This window comes from Thamnophis sirtalis, unplaced genomic scaffold (assembly GCF_051295495.1).
Source record: "Thamnophis sirtalis isolate CommonGarterSnake01/CBP01778 unplaced genomic scaffold, rThaSir2_p1.2 scaffold_5, whole genome shotgun sequence".
In the NCBI taxonomy this organism is placed as follows: Eukaryota; Metazoa; Chordata; class Lepidosauria; order Squamata; family Natricidae; genus Thamnophis; species Thamnophis sirtalis.
Genome location: NW_028261385.1, coordinates 133136584 through 133154959, shown reverse-complemented (window position 1 = coordinate 133154959; position 18376 = coordinate 133136584). Strand labels below are relative to the sequence as shown.

At 43.5% G+C, this 18376-nt stretch overlaps 1 protein-coding gene across 1 annotated transcript in view; it reads left to right on the top strand.

The window, feature by feature from the left end:
- FKBP1B (FKBP prolyl isomerase 1B) overlaps positions 1-17812 on the top strand; it is a 28926-nt gene extending 11114 nt beyond the window's left edge. Inside the window, exons 3-4 of the mRNA XM_087716953.1 lie at positions 15781-15893; positions 17181-17812. Of these exons, the coding sequence (XP_087573079.1) occupies positions 15781-15893; positions 17181-17309 (242 nt within the window). The 3' untranslated portion in view covers positions 17310-17812. The remainder of the gene's footprint in view (positions 1-15780; positions 15894-17180) is intronic.
- The last annotated feature ends 564 nt before the right edge of the window (positions 17813-18376 follow it).

Here is an 18376-nt window from a genome sequence, read left to right as displayed (position 1 = left end):
GAGGCCTAATCTATGTGATCTAATTGGTCGCGAGGAGGTAATTGGCAGGAGGTGGTCTCTCAAGTATCCAGATCCACTACCATGAAGGGCTTTATGGGTGGCAAGTAGCACCTTGAAGCGCACCCGGAGATCAACAGGTAGCCAGCGCAGCTCGTGGAGGATAGGTGTTATGTGGGTGAACCGAGGTGCACCCACAATCACTTGCGCGGCCGCATTCTGGACTAGCTGAAGTCGCCGGATGCTCTTCAAGGGCAGCCCCATGTAGAGCACGTTGCAGTATTCCAGCCTAGAGGTCACAAGGGCACGAGTGACTGTTGTGAGGGCCTCCCAGTTCAGGTAGGGTCGCAACTGGCGTACCAGGCGAACCTGGGCAAATGCCCCCCTGGTCACAGCTGACAAATTGGGCAGAATGGCATGTGCGAAAGAGATCTTGGGCTCAGAAGAGCAGTCTGCATCTGGGACTTAATCACTTTTCCCTGGGTCAGAGCATCCTGTGCAGACATTCTCCACAGGTAAGCCAACACAGGTCACTAGTTCCTCTGATTGTATTCTTGGGTTTATATTAAGCACTAGACTGACTTCCCACTTTCAGCCCTACTCTACTTCTGTAAATATTTTTGCTGCTGGTATCTATTGTTGGCAGAGAACACCAGCTGAGAGTTCTCTTAAACCTTTCCTTAATATGTGGCTCTGTGCCAATGGAAACTAGACTCTCTTGCTTAGACTGGGGAGTGCAAGGGTGAGCAAAATTAAGATAAGCAGTAACGTCCTGAGTAGTTTTCCACCAAATGTTTCCTGCGTGGAGAACAAGTGTTGTACTCCTATATTTTAAACACAGAGAGATTTATATGGTTGCTTCCTCCAGTACCCAGCAGGATCCAATTGGCAACAACAACAACAACAAAAGATTGTCTGCAGCTCAGGGTGTGATAAGAGTGTGGCATAGTGGGACTTTTGGAGGTGATGAAAAAGTCCGCTCATCCACCCAGAAAGAGGAAAAGGATAAAGAGACAATGGAATATCTTGTGAAAGGGAGAGCAGAGGCTATATGCAGGGACATTCTACTTATTTTTACATTGTGGCCTGGCTGACAGACATTTGTAAAAGCACCCACAACAGTTTCTCCACATTCCAAATATTCTCCCTATAAAAAATGTTGGAGAAGCTACTGTATGGAATGCAAATTTTCCAGTGGGCTTGAAGGTTTTAACTTATTTTCTTATTAAGGGAAGAATATTCTATACCAGTGTTTCTCAACCTTGGCGACTTTAAGTCCTGAGGACTTCAACTCCCAGAATTCTGGGAGTTGAAGTCCCCAGGACTTAAAGTCACCAAGGTTGAGAAACACTGCCCTATACAAACACAATTGAAGCCAACATTTCTGTTATTAAATGAGACATTTGTTAAGGGAGTTTTGTCCCCATTTTAACACCTTTCTTTCCACAGCTGTGAAGCGAATCACTGCAATCAATAAGTTCGTAACACGGTTAAGTGAATCTGGCTTCCCCATTGACTTTGCTTGTCAGAAGGTTGCAAAAGGGGATCGCTTGGGAAAACAGCAACAGTCATAAATATAAACCAATTGCCAATCATCTGAATTTTGATCATGTGTTCATGGGAATGCTGAAAATGTCGTAAGTGTGAAGCACGGTCATAAGTCATTTTTTTTCTTTACCATTGTAATTTTGGTCAGTAAACAAACGGTTGTAAGTCAAGGACTATCTGTAGTAAAGACATCAACCTCATGTAAGGGCAAAAATAAGCCATACTGACCTCAGTGAAACTTTATATATGCAAGTTTGTGAAGTGTACATAATTCCATTTAGGAGCATGATAGAATGAAACATCTGTATCTCTCTGCTTTGGGGCTGTGTGTATGTATGGTATGTATGTATGTATGTATGTATGTATGATATATGTATGTATGCATGCACGCACGCACACACACACACACACACACACACACACACACACACACATATATACCTCCCGCCTGCCAGCCATTTTGGAAGCCTGTCCTTATTGATAAACGAGTCCCTAACATGATGAATGACACCAGGCCCACACTCAGAAGGACCAGAAGCCAGACTGCAACTGCATCATTAGCCACTTTAAACCCCTCCTATCCTTACATGAAACACAAACCCCCAACCAATCAGAACACACCTCCACCCAATCAGAACACAGCCAAGCTCCCACCCAATCAGCTCAAACCCCGACTGGCAGTTAAAAGGAAGAAACAGCCGAGATCTCACATTGCTCCTGGAAGCACGAAGCCTGAAGATGACGAATGAGACTTTGTCGAAACATCGCCAAGACACCTCAATTTTACGCGGGAGAAAACCCGAATAACCAAAGACCTACATACATATATGCATACATACATATATATTCTGAGAATATCTAATTGCCAAGAAAGCAGGGAATAGGAAGTTGGGCATGGACTTCAGTTCAGCTTTTAACTGTTGGCTGTTTGTATGATAAGAGGTTACTATCTCACAGGTTTGTTTTCTGAAACTCTGCTTTCTGCCTGGGAATGTGACTAATAACTCTTTTCTTTTCTTGCGAGTGATACCAAAAATAAAGAGTATTTTCTTTTGTTTCCTTGCAAAAACAGGTGGCTGAAGGGGAGTATGCATGAATTTGGGGAAAAAAGGTGGATAAAAGCAATAGTGCAGATTATACAGGGAAAAATAAGTGAACTGGAAAATGGCAGTTAGAAAAAGGGTGGGGTGGTTTGGGAAAGGGGAAGAAGAGAGAAGATTTGGCTTGGATAGTCCTGATCATCTTATTTCTCTGAGCTATTCCAGACTTTATAAGTGGTGTGAGAACTTATCAGACTGCGCCTGTATTTTTGTGTTAAATTCGTTAGAGAATATGCTATATTTATAAGTCTACTGAGAGATGGGGTAATAAGCTTTCAACACTTACTCAATAAATAAAGCTCTTATGCTTGCAATTTGCAATACTTACCTGTTTCTGATACCTTAAGTGACTAATTAAGTGCCATCAAGTTGTTGTTGACTCTTAGTGACCATATAAATAGATTTTCTCCTTAATCCTGGTTTTCCAACATTATACCCATTGCCACTGTATCCCCCTTGCTGCTGGTCATCTTCGATTTCCTTCCACTTTTCCCAGCATTAGAGTCTACTTTGGAGAAGATAGTTCTTCACGAATGAAGGCAAATATACTGTCCCAGGATAATGTTGCGTGGTCCAATCTGGGTCACTGGGACAGAAGTTTACTCTTCTGAGCTTTCGGACTCATGCTGGAGTCCATCCTCAGGGAACTTCTTTCTATAGGAATATGGAATATGGAACTTCTCTCTACTACTTAAGTTAGTAGGGCAAATTCAAGAAAAAAACCAAACCCTTCTGAATAGTAAGAGCAATTTTAAATATGTCTCCATGTACAAAGTAGGATAATGTAAGTATTGTTATTTGTGCCCTAGTGAGAACTCTGGATTGATTATTTTAATGATCAATTTATTTGTTTTTTTCACTGTCCATGGCATTTTCAGGAGTTTTCTTCAATATCAATAGAAATATGCAGAATACTTCAAGACCAAACATTCCATCTTTGGAAAAGGCCTAATAGGACGTTCAGAATTTGGAACATTTCTGCATCAAAACATTTGCATATATCTACAGGTGACATATATGCAAAAGTTTAACTGGCAACTCCCTTGTTTAAGTTAGAGAAGGTTCCCTGTGGCCAAGTCATGTGGGTTTTTCTTTTTTGTCTCCACATTTCTTCTCTGAAATGGGGTTTGAAAATCAAATAGCTTCAGAGAAAGATCCTGTTTGCCAAACTAAGTTCAGACACTCTGCTAATGTCATTTGATACCTAGCCAAGGAACTTGTGAAAAGCATATCGGAATGAGTCACTAGTGAAAAAAGAGATAGACAAGTTTGTTTAAAAAAAACATTCACAATATTAGGCTGCTGCAGGAGAAGCATTTTTGTACAATCAATATAATTCCATCATATTTGGCATTGGTCATACGTTAGATACTTTGGTTATTAAAATGTAACAATTCAGGCAAACTGGAATGGGTTTTGAAAAAGGCAAACTAGATGATAGAAGAATAAAAAAATCTGAAGAAGGATAGAAGAATCTTTTAGAATATCTGATAGGAAGCCATGTAGAACAGGGATCCCCAACCCCCAGTCTGTGGACTGGCACTGGTTCGCAACATTTAGGTATTTAGGTATTTATTGGGATTTATATGCCGCCCTTTTCCCTAAGGGGACTCAGGGCGGCTTACAACGACAAGGGAGGGGAGGTGCAAGGTCAAAACAAAACAATATGTGAACAACAGAAAAGTAATAAAAACCCAACTTTCATTCAACAGTCAAACACTCGGGCGGGTAATTAGGAACCTATCCCCAGGCCTGCTGGGAGAGCCAGTTCTTGAGGGCTGCGCGGAAGGTCTGGATAGTGGTGAGGGTGCGGATCTCCATGGGGAGCTCGTTCCATAGGGTCGGAGCAGCAACAGAAAAGGCTCTCCTCCGCGTGGTCGCCAGTCGGTATTGACTGGCAGATGGAATTCGGAGGAGGCCCAGTCTGTGAGATCTAATTGGTCGATTTAGGGAGGTAATCGGCAGAAGGCGGTCTCTCAAGTACCCAGATCCACTACCATGGAGTGCTTTAAAGATGGTCATCAGTATCCTGAAGCGCACCCGGAGACCAACAGGCAGCCAGTGCAGCTCGCGGAGGACAGGTGTAACGTGGGCGAACCGAGGTGCGCCCACTATCACTCGCGCGGCTGCATTTTGGACTAGCTGTAGTCGCCGGATGCACTTCAGGGGCAGCCCCATGTAGAGCCCATTGCAGTATTCCAGTCTAGAGATCACAAGGGCTCGAGTGACTGTTGTGAGGGCCCCCCGATCTAGGTAGGGCCGCAACTGGCGGACCAGGCGAACCTGGGCAACATGCCACCAATTGGTCCGTGCAAACAAGTAAAGCCCTATTTGTGGGATGCAGGCAGCATGGGAAACCATGTTCCCTCCGGTCCACAGGAAACCATTTCTCTGTGGCAGGGATCATGCGCTGGCTAAGGAATTCTGGGAGTTGAAGTCCAAAGTCGTAAAGTTGCCAAGGTTGGAGACCCCTGCATCTATGGAACCGGACCCTTGTGCCCAAAAGGTTGGGGCCCTCTGATGTAGAATGCCAAGATAAGTCTTTGTTGTTTCTGAAGTAGGACAAGGCATAAAATATTTAAGTTAGTGAGACAAATTCAAGAAAAAAACCCCAAAACCTCCTGAATAATAAGAGCAATTTGAGATTGGAACATGTGTTTAAACAGATGCTGGTCAGTCATCGGTTAAGGATGCTTGAATTTGGAATCCAGCACTACTAAGTGGGGGACAATCTAAATGGCCTCTTCCAATTTATTAATGGGTAATCAAAGGTTAATATGGGCTTTTTAACCTATGCTTGAACCTGGCTTTCAATCTTCTCCTGCCATTGACAGTTTCTATTTGAGGGCAATTTTCTGTATGTGGTCTCATTATTTCCTTGAGCAATGTTTTGATGCATCCATAGGTGATCATTCCGTACATGGGCTCACTACTTGCAGCATACTTGGCTATTTCTTTATTATGAAATTTATATGGTGACCATCTCACAGTTTGAGGTGACTCTGAGCAGCAAGTATTTATAGGATAATAATTTATGTTATCCTGAAAAGTAATAAGTGAATCTTAGGCCCATGGCAGATGTTTGCAAATCAGTGGTACAATAAGCCTTTTCAACACATAGAACAGGGGTGTCAAACTCAATTTCATTGCGGGCCGCATCAGGATTGTGTTTGATCTCGTGGGGATGGGTGGGAGGTGGCAAGGGTAGGCATGGCCAACTCAACATCAGTTGGCCTGCCCAGGCTCTGTTTTTGGCCACGACAGCCTCCTGCAGCCCTTTGCCAGCAAAAAAGGAGCTTGGGGGCTCTGCGTCCAGTCCCCACAAACTCCGTTTTTTTTCTGGCAGAGAGCTGCAGGAGGCCGTCATGGCCAAAAACAGAGCCTCTGAGGATTGTGTGCAGCCCTCCCAAGCTCTGTTTTTTCTGGCAGAGGCACTGTGGGCTGGGCCTTCGCTGTTTCCAGGACAGTCCCATGGGCCAGATGTAAGCACCCCGTGGGCTGGATCTGGCCCACGGGCCTTGAGTTTGACACTCCTGGTATAAAATATAACATGTTGGGAAAGCCAGTTGTAGAATATGGAATAGATTAACATATCTGAAACTTCATTGCAGAATTAGATAGAAAAGTCTAACATGTGGTCAATAAATACACATTTAGTATTTAGATTTAGATTTAGATTTATTTTATTTGTATGCCGCCCTTCTCCGGGAGGGACTCAGGGCGGCAAACAACTCAAAGGGGGAAAAGGGGAACATAGAACACAATACAAGTAGTTAAAATAGCCAAGAATCACACAACCACACAGGTCGAGCAGGGAGGGGAACTCATCAACCCCAGGCCTGCTGGCAAAGCCAGGTTTTGATGGCTTTTCGGAAGGCCTGGAGAGAGGTGAAGGTCCGAATCTCTGCGGGGAGTTCGTTCCAGAGGGCCGGAGCTGCCATAGAGAAGGCCCTCCCCCGGGTAGTAGCCAGGTGGCATTGGCTGGTAGACGGAACCCGGAGGAGGCCAACCCTGTGTGATCTAATGGGTCTTTGGGAGGTAATTGGCAGCAGGCGGTCTCTCAAGTACCCAGATCCAATACCATGAAGGGCTTTATAAGTTACGACTAGCACTTTGAAGCATATCCGGAGACTGATCGGTAGCCAGTGCAGCTCGCGGAGGATAGGTGTAACGTGGGTGTACCGAGGTGCACCCACAATCGCTCGCGCGGCTGTGTTCTGGACGAGTTGAGCCCTTCAAGGGCTGCCCCATGTAGAGCGCATTGCAGTAGTCCAGTCTTGAGGTCACGAGGGCATGAGTGACTGTTGCGAGTGCCTCCCGGTTCAGGCAGGGACGGAACTGGTGCACTATAGTATTATAGAGAAATAATAACTAGTATATTTCCTGCCTATGAAAGATTAAAGGCTAATGCACAAGTTGATTAAAAGCAACAGGGCATTCGGTATTTTGCAGTATCATACAGAACATTAACTTTCGTAATAAATCTCAAAATAATCCCTGTGGCTCACTTGGCCCCATACCTGGAATCCATTTGATCGATAAAGAACTGAGTAGCAGCTGCTCGTTACCATAGGAGTAAAAATAAAGGTTGCATTTTCACACAGACTACATGGCATTTCTGAAGAGTACCTGTAGAATTCAATAAATAAACCAAGCATAACAATTACATGTCATTTGCATATAATGCAGTAACTGCTTTATGCCATTCAGTAACCAGAGATTTCTGGGCACTTGACCAGGTAAAAGTTATGACCACAAATTGCATGCATATAAATATAGACATATTATAAAGTTGGAAACAAGTTAAAACAGCTTTAGAATAATATCTTGGATTTCAGTATGTTTACTGCAGAAGAGGGTTAGAAAGAGAAGAGGGTTAAGCTAAGTGATGGTGGCTTGGCTAAAGCCATATAATAAGTTCAGCATGGCAAATATCTTCATTTCATTCCTAAGGAGGACCATACCCTGTGCCAGGCATGTCCATCCCATGGGCCACGTGCAGCTCTGAACAGCTAATAATGCAGCCCCACAAACTTTTAACATTGTGCAATTTATATGCATTAACTACAGGTAGTCCTATACTAACAACAGTAATTTGTAATTTGTAATTTTAATAGATTTGTATGCCGCCCAATCCCGAAGGACTCCGGGCGGCTTACATAAAAGCAATTTAAAAAACATTTAAAAAGATTAAAACACAAGACAGAACGACTTAAAAACAGAAACACAACATGCACTCAGTTGTAGTGGGGCTGAAGTTCAGTCGAGATCAACAGCCCCAGGCATGCCGGAATAGCCAGGTCTTAACAGACTTACGGAAGGCCAGGAGAGTGGGGAGGGTCCGGATCTCAGGGGGTAGATCGTTCCAGAGGGCTGGGGCAGCAACAGAGAAGGCTCTCCTCCGAGGAGCCGCCAGACGGCATTGCGTGGCCGATGGTATCCGGAGAAGGCCCGCCCTGTGCGATCTTATTGGACGCTGGGAGGTGTGTTGTAGGAGGTGGTCACGGAGATATCCAGGTCCTAGGCCATGTAGGGCTTTATAGGTAATAACCAGCACCTTGAAGCGTGTCCGGAGACCGATGGGAAGCCAGTGCAGCTCACGGAGGATAGGTGTAACATGGGCGCACCTAGGTACACCCAGTATCGCTTGCACGGCTGCATTCTGGACCAATTGTAGTCTCCGAACACTCTTCAGGGACAGCCCCATGTAGAGCGCACATTTAGTGACCGTTCAACAAAACAGCAGAACTGAAAAAAGTGACATTACCATTTTTTACACTCACAACCATAGCAGCATCGCCATGGTCACCTGGTTTACATTTGTATGCTTGACAACTGACTCACATTTATGACGGTTGCAATGTCCCAAGGACATGTGATCCCCTTTTGTGACCACGTGACAAGCAAAATCAATGGGGGAACCAGATTCACTTAACAACCGTGTTACTTGTTTGACAACTGCAGCGGTCCACTTAACGAACATGGCAAGAAAAGTCATAAAATGGGGCAACACTGGTTTAACAAATTTTTCACTTAGCAACATACATTTTGGGCACAATTGTGGTTGTAAGTTGAGGACTACCTGTATTTTACATATATTTTATGCAGCCCAAGAGAATTCCTTTTCACTCAATGTAACTTAGGCAAGCCAAAAGTATTAGTATTTAGTATTCAATAAATTTATAGGCCGCCCAATCCCGAAGGACTCCAGGCGGCTTACAGAAAATACATTTAAAAAAATAAAGAATTAAAAAGACAGAGAAAAACAGATTTAAAAACCACATCATACACTCAATCAGGTCGGGGCTGGACCTCAGTCATGAGGTCAACAGCCCCAGGCCTGCCGGAATAGCCAGGTTTTGATAGCCTTTCGGAAGGCCATGAGAGTGGGCAGGGTCTGGATCTCTGGGGGAAGTTCATTCCATAGGGTCGGAGCGGCTACAGAGAAGGCCCTCCCCTGGGGAGCCGCCAGCCGACATTGTCTGGTTGACGGCACCTGGAGAAGGTGTCTTGCAGATATCCGGGTCCTAGGCCATGTAGGGCTTTAAAGGTGATAACCAGGTTCGGCATCTATGCTCTAGAGAGTGATCTATAGAAGTTGGAGTAAAAATGAATGGGTTGTAAGGAATCTGCTGTCAGGGTTTATTTTGATGCAAAAGTTTTAGAAGGACTATTCAGTAATCCCCTTTGTGGTTGCAGTTTTTTTTAGCTTTGGTCTGATTCAGGTATTTTGGTAAGCAAAGGAGATAAAAACTAATAGCAATGTTGATCAAAACGATCAAGTTTTACCTAGACTAAAAATGAGAATGTTACAGGTTACACATCTTTTTCTTATGACAAATGCTTTGGTGGTTGGAGTACTGCATAAAATAAGTGATCTCAATTTTTCATTATTTTTCCACCCGACATCACCTTTTAATTTTCTCTCTCTTTTTTTCTTCTCTTTTATGCATATCCATTTATACACAGCAGTGGTAGGGTTCAAATTTTTTACTACTGGTTCTGTGAGCGTGGCTTGGTGGGCGGGGCAGGGGAAGGATACTGTAAATTCCCCATTCCCTCCCTGCTCCAGGGGAAAGGATACTGCAAAATCCCCATTTCCTCCCAATCAGCTGGGACTTGGGAGGCAGAGAATAGATGGGAGTGGGGCTAGTCAGAGGTGGTATTTTCCTGTTCTCCGAACTACTCCAAGATTCTGCTACCAGTTCTCCAGAACTGGTCAGAACCTGCCACCTCTGATACACAGTCATAATAAAGTAAGCTGGGGCTGGTAAAAATGTATCCTATACAGAGCCGTGACCCGTCAAAAGCGCAAACGTCATAAGCGCGCCGACAACACCGCGGCGCTAAAACCGCGATTTCAAAAGCGCGCCGACAACAGCGCGCCGACCGAAGCGCGATTTCATTTAAGGTAAGATTTACAGTTAGGTTTAGGGTTAGGTTGAGGGTTAGGTTGAGGGTTAGGTTGAGGGTTATGTTACAGCGCGCTTCTGTTGGCGCGCTTTTGTTGGCGCACTTTAGGGCTAATTAGTCGCTAATTCATCGCACGGTTTTGTCACCGCGCTTTAGACACCGCGGTTTAGTCAGGCGCGCTTTTGTTGTGCGCGCATTTGTGGTGGAACCATACAGAGCCACACATGCCAGCCTATGAATGAAGCACAAGTAACTTCTGAATACAAAATACACCGAATGTTCCTTGGTTTGAAAAAGCTAAACGGATCTGAAAGCAGCCCACTAAATCTCAATATCAAAATGACAGAGTCTCAGTAATATTCACTGTAGATGAAGTGCTCAGTCCAACCCTTCCAGATTGCTGACTTGCATCTCTGAAATGAAAGGTATCCAGGCAGTCAGTGCCTCTGCCACTGTCTAAGATCCTACGTGCTGCATTGGTTAAAGGAGGACATAGGAAACGGCAATTAACTTGCAAGCCTTGGGAAAAAAAAAAAATTTGTACTCAGTGACTGACTGCGTTGGAGATGATGAGCAATTCTGAAGCCAAAGCCGTATTGGGTTTTCAAAATCGTGACAGGCTCGTAGCAAGAGCTATTAATAGCGGTGGCAGAGTTAGACATTCCCCAAATAACAAGCTGCGAAATATTTTTACTGCATTTATAGGGCCTGATCCGGATTTAGAAGAAAATGAAAATCGTGTTGGAAAATCAGGGACAATTCCTTGGATCCGTAAAACATATATTCAAATCAAGGCGAAACTGTCCATATCGCATGCCTTTACGACGTTTTAGATTATAGTTCAAAACAGCTGCAGCTATATTAGGGTTTGGCAGATGTTCATACTATCTGCTGGCCGTTTAATTTTTCAACTAAGCCATAAGTCCTGAGGGGGCCTGAGGCATCAGCACATCTTTGGTGCAGCAATACTTCATAATGTAGTTGAATGTCCTAAATTGTGTTCTCATGATTACAAAACCCTAATTAACCCTGATAGGCTGCAAGGCATAAAAGGAGCAATATTTTTTGCCTTGCATTCTACATTCTTTCAATTTAGATTATTTTTTCTTAGGCTGGCTCACTTTCTGCACTAACCAGCACAGTTGGAAAGAAAATTTGTTTAAATCGTATTTTGTGGGGAGCTAAGGAGCGAATGCATTCAGCTCTTCCTGCTCTCACAATTCTCTTTAAAAAATGTAGACCAACCTGCCGAAGTACCGGTTGGCCTGTTGGGGCCATTTTTCACTCTCCCCAGGCTCCAGAGACATTCCTAAAGCCTAGGGAGGGCGAAAATGGCCTCCTCAGGCCCACTGGAGGCCTTCTGAAAGCCAGAAACGGATAGTTTCTGAACTTCCAGTTGGAGCTGTTCTTTGCCCTCCCCAGCCTCTGAAGACTTTCCTGAAGCCTGGAGAGGGCAAAAAATGGCCCAACGGCCCAACCAGAAGTTTGGAAATGATCTGTTTCTGGATTCTGGAGGGCCTGCGTGGGGCCAAGGGAGGCCATTTTCGCCCATCCCAGGCTTCAGGAAAGCCTCCAGAGCCTGGAGAGGGGTCGTGCGCAGATGGACAGAGAGGATTGAGTGGGCACACATGCACGGGCTATCGTGCCCACATCTGCAATTTTGGCACGCTGTAAGAAAAAGGTTTGTCATCACTGCCTGATATGGATCTAAGCCACCACATGTACTTTCACAATCAGGTTGCGAGGAGGTCATTGTGATCTGAACTGCAATGCAGAATTGTAGGAATGTATCGTTTGATTAAATAGTCTAGGATGTATTCTAGAACCTGGAGGTAATAGTAATTTGAAGAGGAAGAACAGAAAATGCACAGTTGTTACTCTCTTAGTCTTAGTCTTAGTATTCAGGCATCTTCCCACATTCCAACACTTTTCAAGTCACATTTCACTATGTTTCCAAAAAGACAAGGTTTTATGATGAGTAGGAAGATAAACCTTTTAGCAGCTCCCAGTGTGTTTAGAGCTGCAGTGTCATGCTAAGCGTGACCCGTCAAAACCGTGCTCGACTAAGCTGCGCCCGATTAAACTGCGTCGCTGACGTCATCAACAGGGCGACAACAGCCAGCGCGGAGAAAGAAGGGCACTTTAAATAGCGCTTTGAAAGCAAGCCGATTCAACTTAAGGTAAGGGTTAGGTTTAGGGTTAGGTTTAGGGTTAGGTTAAGGGTTAGGGTTAGGTTTAGGGTTAGGTTAAGGGTTAGGTTAAGGGTTAGGTTTAAGGTTAGGTTTAGGATTAGGTTTAGGGGGGTTAGGTTTAGGTTTAGGGGTTAATTTTAGGTTTAGGGTTTACAGCGTGCTTCTGTCTCCACGCTGTTGTCACCCTGTTGATGACGTCAGCGACGCGGTTTAGTCGGGCGCGGTTTAGTCGGGCGCGGTTTTGTGGTGGAACCCATGCAAAGTAGCATTGTGTCCAATTCTCTTAACTGTTTTTATATTTCTGTGATAAATAATCTAACTTTCTTCCCTATCTTCTTGCAATTTCTGCTCTTTGATGTCTTAAAGTTTTCTTATTTGTAATAACCCTTTAAAGTCTGAACCCTGCAATAGCATTAGGCAAGAAAACAAAACGAAAGTAAGTAATGCATGTTGGAAAATATACACAGCTCCTGCCCAGTCCTCCAAATTTTGCATAAGTTTTCTGCCATCTCATTACTCATTCATCTATTATTAATTATAACACCATAGTGGTGTCGGTTTATATGTGGCATGAAAAATCATCCAACATTCAATTTGTGAGTATGAAAAAATAATTGGCCTCAAAGTCAGTCAACTCAATTAAAGGGATACTTGGCCAGTGGCTTTGGCTATGTCATTAGACAATGGGGGTCTAATGCGTATACATTTTATAAACTTTGACTTCACTTATCAGAGTTACATTCTCACTGTATGGGTTCTAGAGATACATTACGCTCTGCTCTGAGTCCCCTTGGGGAAAATGGCGGCATATAAATGTAATAAAATCAAAATCAAAAATCAAAAGAAACTGAAGCCTCTTGTTTTGGCTAAAGCCAATGTTTATGATTTCACCATCAGAAAGACATGGGTAAAATGGGTTTTATGGGAGAGTAGTAGGATAGAAGTAATATCTCTCTAAGGAGAGCATTGAGGCTCATTGAAGCTTTGCCAAAAAGCACTTAGATAATCTTCCAGACTTCTGGAGGAATGTTTACGTACACATGAATTCGAAGGTGAACTTTTGACGCTACAGAAGTATTGTTATGTCTGGCAGAACTAAACCCTGCATTCCACAAGCATAATTTTAGACCAACTGGAGCGTGGTTTGGGAAAGTTTGCTGCGTTAGGACAATGAGCAATTTGCCATCGTGAAAAAAATCACAAAGTGTATTTTTTATTAGAGGGATAAGAATTATAATGTGAAGTGTTCAAACCTAAATAGACATCTTCCCACATTCCAACACCGGGTTCTTTGGACCCAGAATGGCCAACTTCTTTACCTGCTGGTAGCTCTTTGAAGCATCTGTGCCTTTTCCTGGACTGACACAGTAGCTATGCAGGCTCAGAAAAATACATATTTGAATTAAGATGCATTAAAGAAGTTGCAGCAGGCATATGAACTTCATTGACAGGGCGGCCTTGACCCCATCACTAATACGTTGCACTATTATTCATAATACACTCTAAGCCAAAACCAAACAAATCAAATTATGAGTTTTGTACAACGATTGTGTCCAGTCAGCATCCCGGAGCCTAATCTACTTCACAAGTTGTTGTAGAGAAATGTACTCTTCTTTAGGAGAAGAGTTAAAAAAAATTCCCCAAAAAAGAAAAAAACAAGTTCCCATTTGGAGGAGTTTCCTTGGGGTTGTAGACTCTTTTTTTTAAAGCTTGTGTTTATGTCATCTTTTCCCTTCAACAGTTAAAGATCATCTTGTTCATCTGTAACTGGATACCTTGCTAAAGCTGCTTTGCTTGCCAATCGGTCCGGATGACACTTGGGATTTTAGCAGGCAGCAGTACTGACAGAGGGTGGTTACATAAAAGTGAGAAATTTGCTGCTCCTTCCCAGTCTGGCACTTGAAGTATAATGACAATCCTATTTAGAATACTGCAAGGAAATACCTTGCAACAGAATAGAACCGTAGGGTAAATTAAATCAAACAAAAAAATGTATTCTAGCATTAACTGACCTGGAACTGTATATACATAGATGCAGTGCCCCAAAGTATGGGTACCATTCCACTTTTTCCTAAAGAAACACAATTTGCCCTGAAATAAGCTTCAATTGACAAAAAAAAGTGGTATACACCAGGGGTGGGTTTCAGGCGGTTTGTGGCGGTCCCCGCGAACCAGTTGGTCGGCGAACCCGGAAGTAAGTAACTTCCGGGAACGCCGAAGGGTCCACCCGGCTGCCCGCGTTTCTTACCCGGTTTTGACGAGTTCTGCGCTTCCACGCATGCGCAGGACGCATACAGCGCCTGCGTGATCCTCCAGGAGCAGCTGGAGCATCGCACAGATGCTAGTACGCATGCATGCACTGTGCGCGTGCACGAGGACACCGCCGGCCCCGTTCCAACCGAACCGATTGGAACGGGGCGAGAAACCCACCCCTGGTATACACTATTCCATTCTTTATTCCATTATCCATGGAGCAGATACTTTCGATTCTGATGTATAGGTGAGGTATTCTTGTAAATAAGGGGAAAGGTGAAGGGATACCAATCCTTTTGGCTATATCGGTAAGCATGCCTGGCTGCTACTACTGTAGAGGCCACCAGCCTTTCCCTCCCTACATTCTTCAAGATTCCTTGGGTCAGTTTGAAGTAGTATGTACTCTAACTCTCAGAATGCTGACTGGGGAATTCTGGAAGAGGAAGTCCATACAATTTTAAGACTCCAAGGATGAGAAACACTGCCTTGGGATCTCAATTCCCTATTAATCTTAGCTTGGCCCTCTGTTTGAGGCTTCAGCTTATCCTGTACCCAGTCTCCCTTGTAATAAATTTGTCAATTTTGTTTAGACCAGTGGTCCCCAACCTTCTTTTGGCCATGCCCCAACTAAGCATTTCTAAAATCCTGATTCCCCCTCCCCCCTGCCGTGACATATAATTCTTACTTTACTCAAAAAGTGAACTCGAGGAAGCCTAAAAGTCCATTAACTTGGTTTAAACAAGGTTCAAATTGCCCCTATTAAAAATCAAATTCTGTACCACCACCACCCCTTGTGGGAAGTGGGCTCCATGTTGGGAACCACTAGTTTAGGCTGAGGTATGCCTCTTACAAAGGTGGGCTGTTGGGGGTTTGCAGGGGTTTGGGAGAACTTCTAGCTAAGATTCTGTGCAGTTCAGAGAACCCCCAAGTCCCACTCCTAACTAGCCCCACCCATCCCTCCCCGGAGTCACCACGCGGCCTATTTTGGATGCAGGTAAGTGCAGGGCGTGCGTGGAGGCTTGGGGAGGGTGAAAAACGGGCCAGAGGGCTTCCGGGGAGGCCGTTTTCACTCTCCTGGAGGGTGGAGGAATGCCTCTAGAGCCCGGGGAGGGCAAACACACACACCCCCGCCATGGTGTAGGAAGCCGCCTAGGTCACGGCACAGCCACAAACACCCAGCAACCAGCAGCCTTGCTAAAATTTTTGAAGCCCACCCCTGGCCAATTGTTAACTTTTTAACCTGACAAGAATAGGAAATGTTTATGTTGCTTTGACAGGAATGCTTCAGAATGGAAAGAAGTTTGATTCCTCCCGAGATCGAAACAAACCTTTCAGGTTCAAGGTTGGTAGACAAGAAGTCATTAAAGGGTTTGAAGAAGGAGCTGCACAGGTAAGAGAATTTATCTTTTCCGAATAGAAAATGCCACAGTCATAACGCTAACAGTGTCATAAATGAAAGAGGGGGGGGGGGGGAAAGGGTATGAATTTAGAATCTCTGCAATGTATGTGTTGGTTAGTACAGACAGGCAAACAGTTCTAAAGCATATTTACTTTTAAGTAAATCCATTGTACTTAACAGGACGCTTCTGATAAGATAATCCTATTTTTTTGTGGCTTTTTTCCTTGCGTTTTCTGCTCAGATTCTCCTGTGTTTTATATAATTTCCTCCTTTTGGTCCTATGATTGTTTGATTTCCCCCCCTGCTTCTACGTTTGGGATCGCAATTTCATGTGAAACACTTCTAAAGAGAATAAAACGTAAGCTTAGAAACTGAATCACCCACACACCATTTCTGGATCCCTAAAGTTTTCCAAATGAACTTAGAAGGGCCTTGTGAATTTAGGGCATTCTGTACTAATTGAGAGAAGTTAACCAAATTGACAGCAGTTGAGTATTTACTCTGCCTAATATGAGCTTCCATGTTTCCCACTTGTTTATGTAAGCAACTTAGAATACCGTCTTCTACAAGGAAGTAAGGGGCCTATTTAATCCTGTTAGGATTTATATAAGAGCAAGCTTCTTAATCACCTCTGTAGGTGTTTGCTTCTAATAGCTACCTGTTGTCTCCATCTAGTGGTTTGTTGTATACAAAATCAAATTTAAATGAATATGCCTCACAAAGATAAAATCTCCTTCCAGTCAAGCCAGGGGTATCAAACTCAAGGGATCCAGCCTGTGGGGTGCTTAGATCTGGCCAGTGGGGCTGCCCTAGAGAACAAAGAACTGGCCTATAGTATCTCTGTCAGTGAAAATGTAGCTCCTTTTTTGTTCATAGAGGACTGCAGGAGGCTGTTGTAGCCGAAAACTGGGCCCAGGGGTGCATGTGCGACCCCTCCATGCTCCATTTCCGCTGGCAGAGGGCTGCAGGAAGCCATCGTGCCCAAAAATGGGGAGAGGGGGCATGCACGGCTTCCCAACAGGGGTTCGATCCTATCGGTGTAGCAACCAATTTGCTCTGAGCACACTTCTTTAACATATATTTTTGGCTTACACGTTTGAAGTATTTTTTGGTTCAAAATGGTAGGAAATAAATTTGGCGGCATGAATTGCGTTTTGATCTCATGATTTAAGGTATATAGAACTTTGACTGTTATTGCCAGTTTTAAAACTTGATACATCCTGGGACATTGGGCTCTCAACATTTTTCTTCTCTCTTTTTCATACCCTCTAATGCCAGATGAGCCTTGGACAACGGGCAAAGCTCACTTGTACACCTGATATGGCATATGGAATAACAGGTCATCCTGGAGTTATCCCATCCAATGCTACTTTGATTTTTGATGTGGAGCTGCTCAGGATAGAATAAAGTCAGGACTAAAAATTTAAAAAAAAAACTTGTTCATCAGTGTTCTTTCCCCATTCTTTTATAATGGAAGAAATCTCACTGAAATTTATATCTTCGCTCAAGTTGTCATGCCAATAATGCTTATGAAGTTGTTTTGCCTACTTCCTTTCCCTTTTTTTTAAAAAAAAAAACTGATTATTGGTATTTGTTCAGTTGGTTGCTTCTTTACTATGGAATGCAAGTTGTACATTTTATTTTGCATGTGAAGCTTCAAAATTGTGATTAGAATTATATATATATATAATTGAAAGCTATATATACAGATTTTACTTATTGAACAACCACTGCCTTATAATACACTAAAGGAACACAGGTGCTCAGAAAACAAGTGTACATTGTGTACACAAGTGGGCATTAGCCAAACCAAGTTACCTGCGCTGCCACTTTTTTCTCAAGCTGTTCCACTTGCAGCTGTTTTAATTAACACGTGAAAACTTTTCAGAAAAATAAAGTATTAATTATTTTCTCTGTTGCCTTTCTCGTTTTAAACTACCGTCGAGCCAATACAATAATTTATTCTGTTGTTTCTGTTGTTGAATGGATCAATCACCACCCTCCAGGCCTTCCGCAAAGCCCTTAAAACCTGGCTGTTCCGACAGGCCTGGGGCTAAAGAGCTTTTGCCCCCCACCTCGAATGGTATGGTTATTGTGTGCTTTTAAATTGTGTATTGTTCTGTTCGTCTTTTTTATCCCTTATCTGTACCCCCTTCCCTGACTTGGATTGTGAGCCGCCCTGAGTCCCCTTCGGGGAAAAGGGCGGCATATAAATGCAATAAATTCAATTCAATCTTACCAACCCAAATTATGCAGTCCATAAATCCAAATATAAGCTTAGATTTGAATTATGCAAATTCCCTATCAATGCTCTTCAAAGTCTGCATATCGAATGTCGTAGAATTTTCCAGATCCTTTGAGGGTTTACAGAGAAATCTGCTCCAAGTTCCAGTTTAGTTGTTATTGTCTTTAGATTAAGGAACTTCCTAATGTAGCACTTGCTGAAGTGGGAATTTATTCCTCAAAGAGAAAAA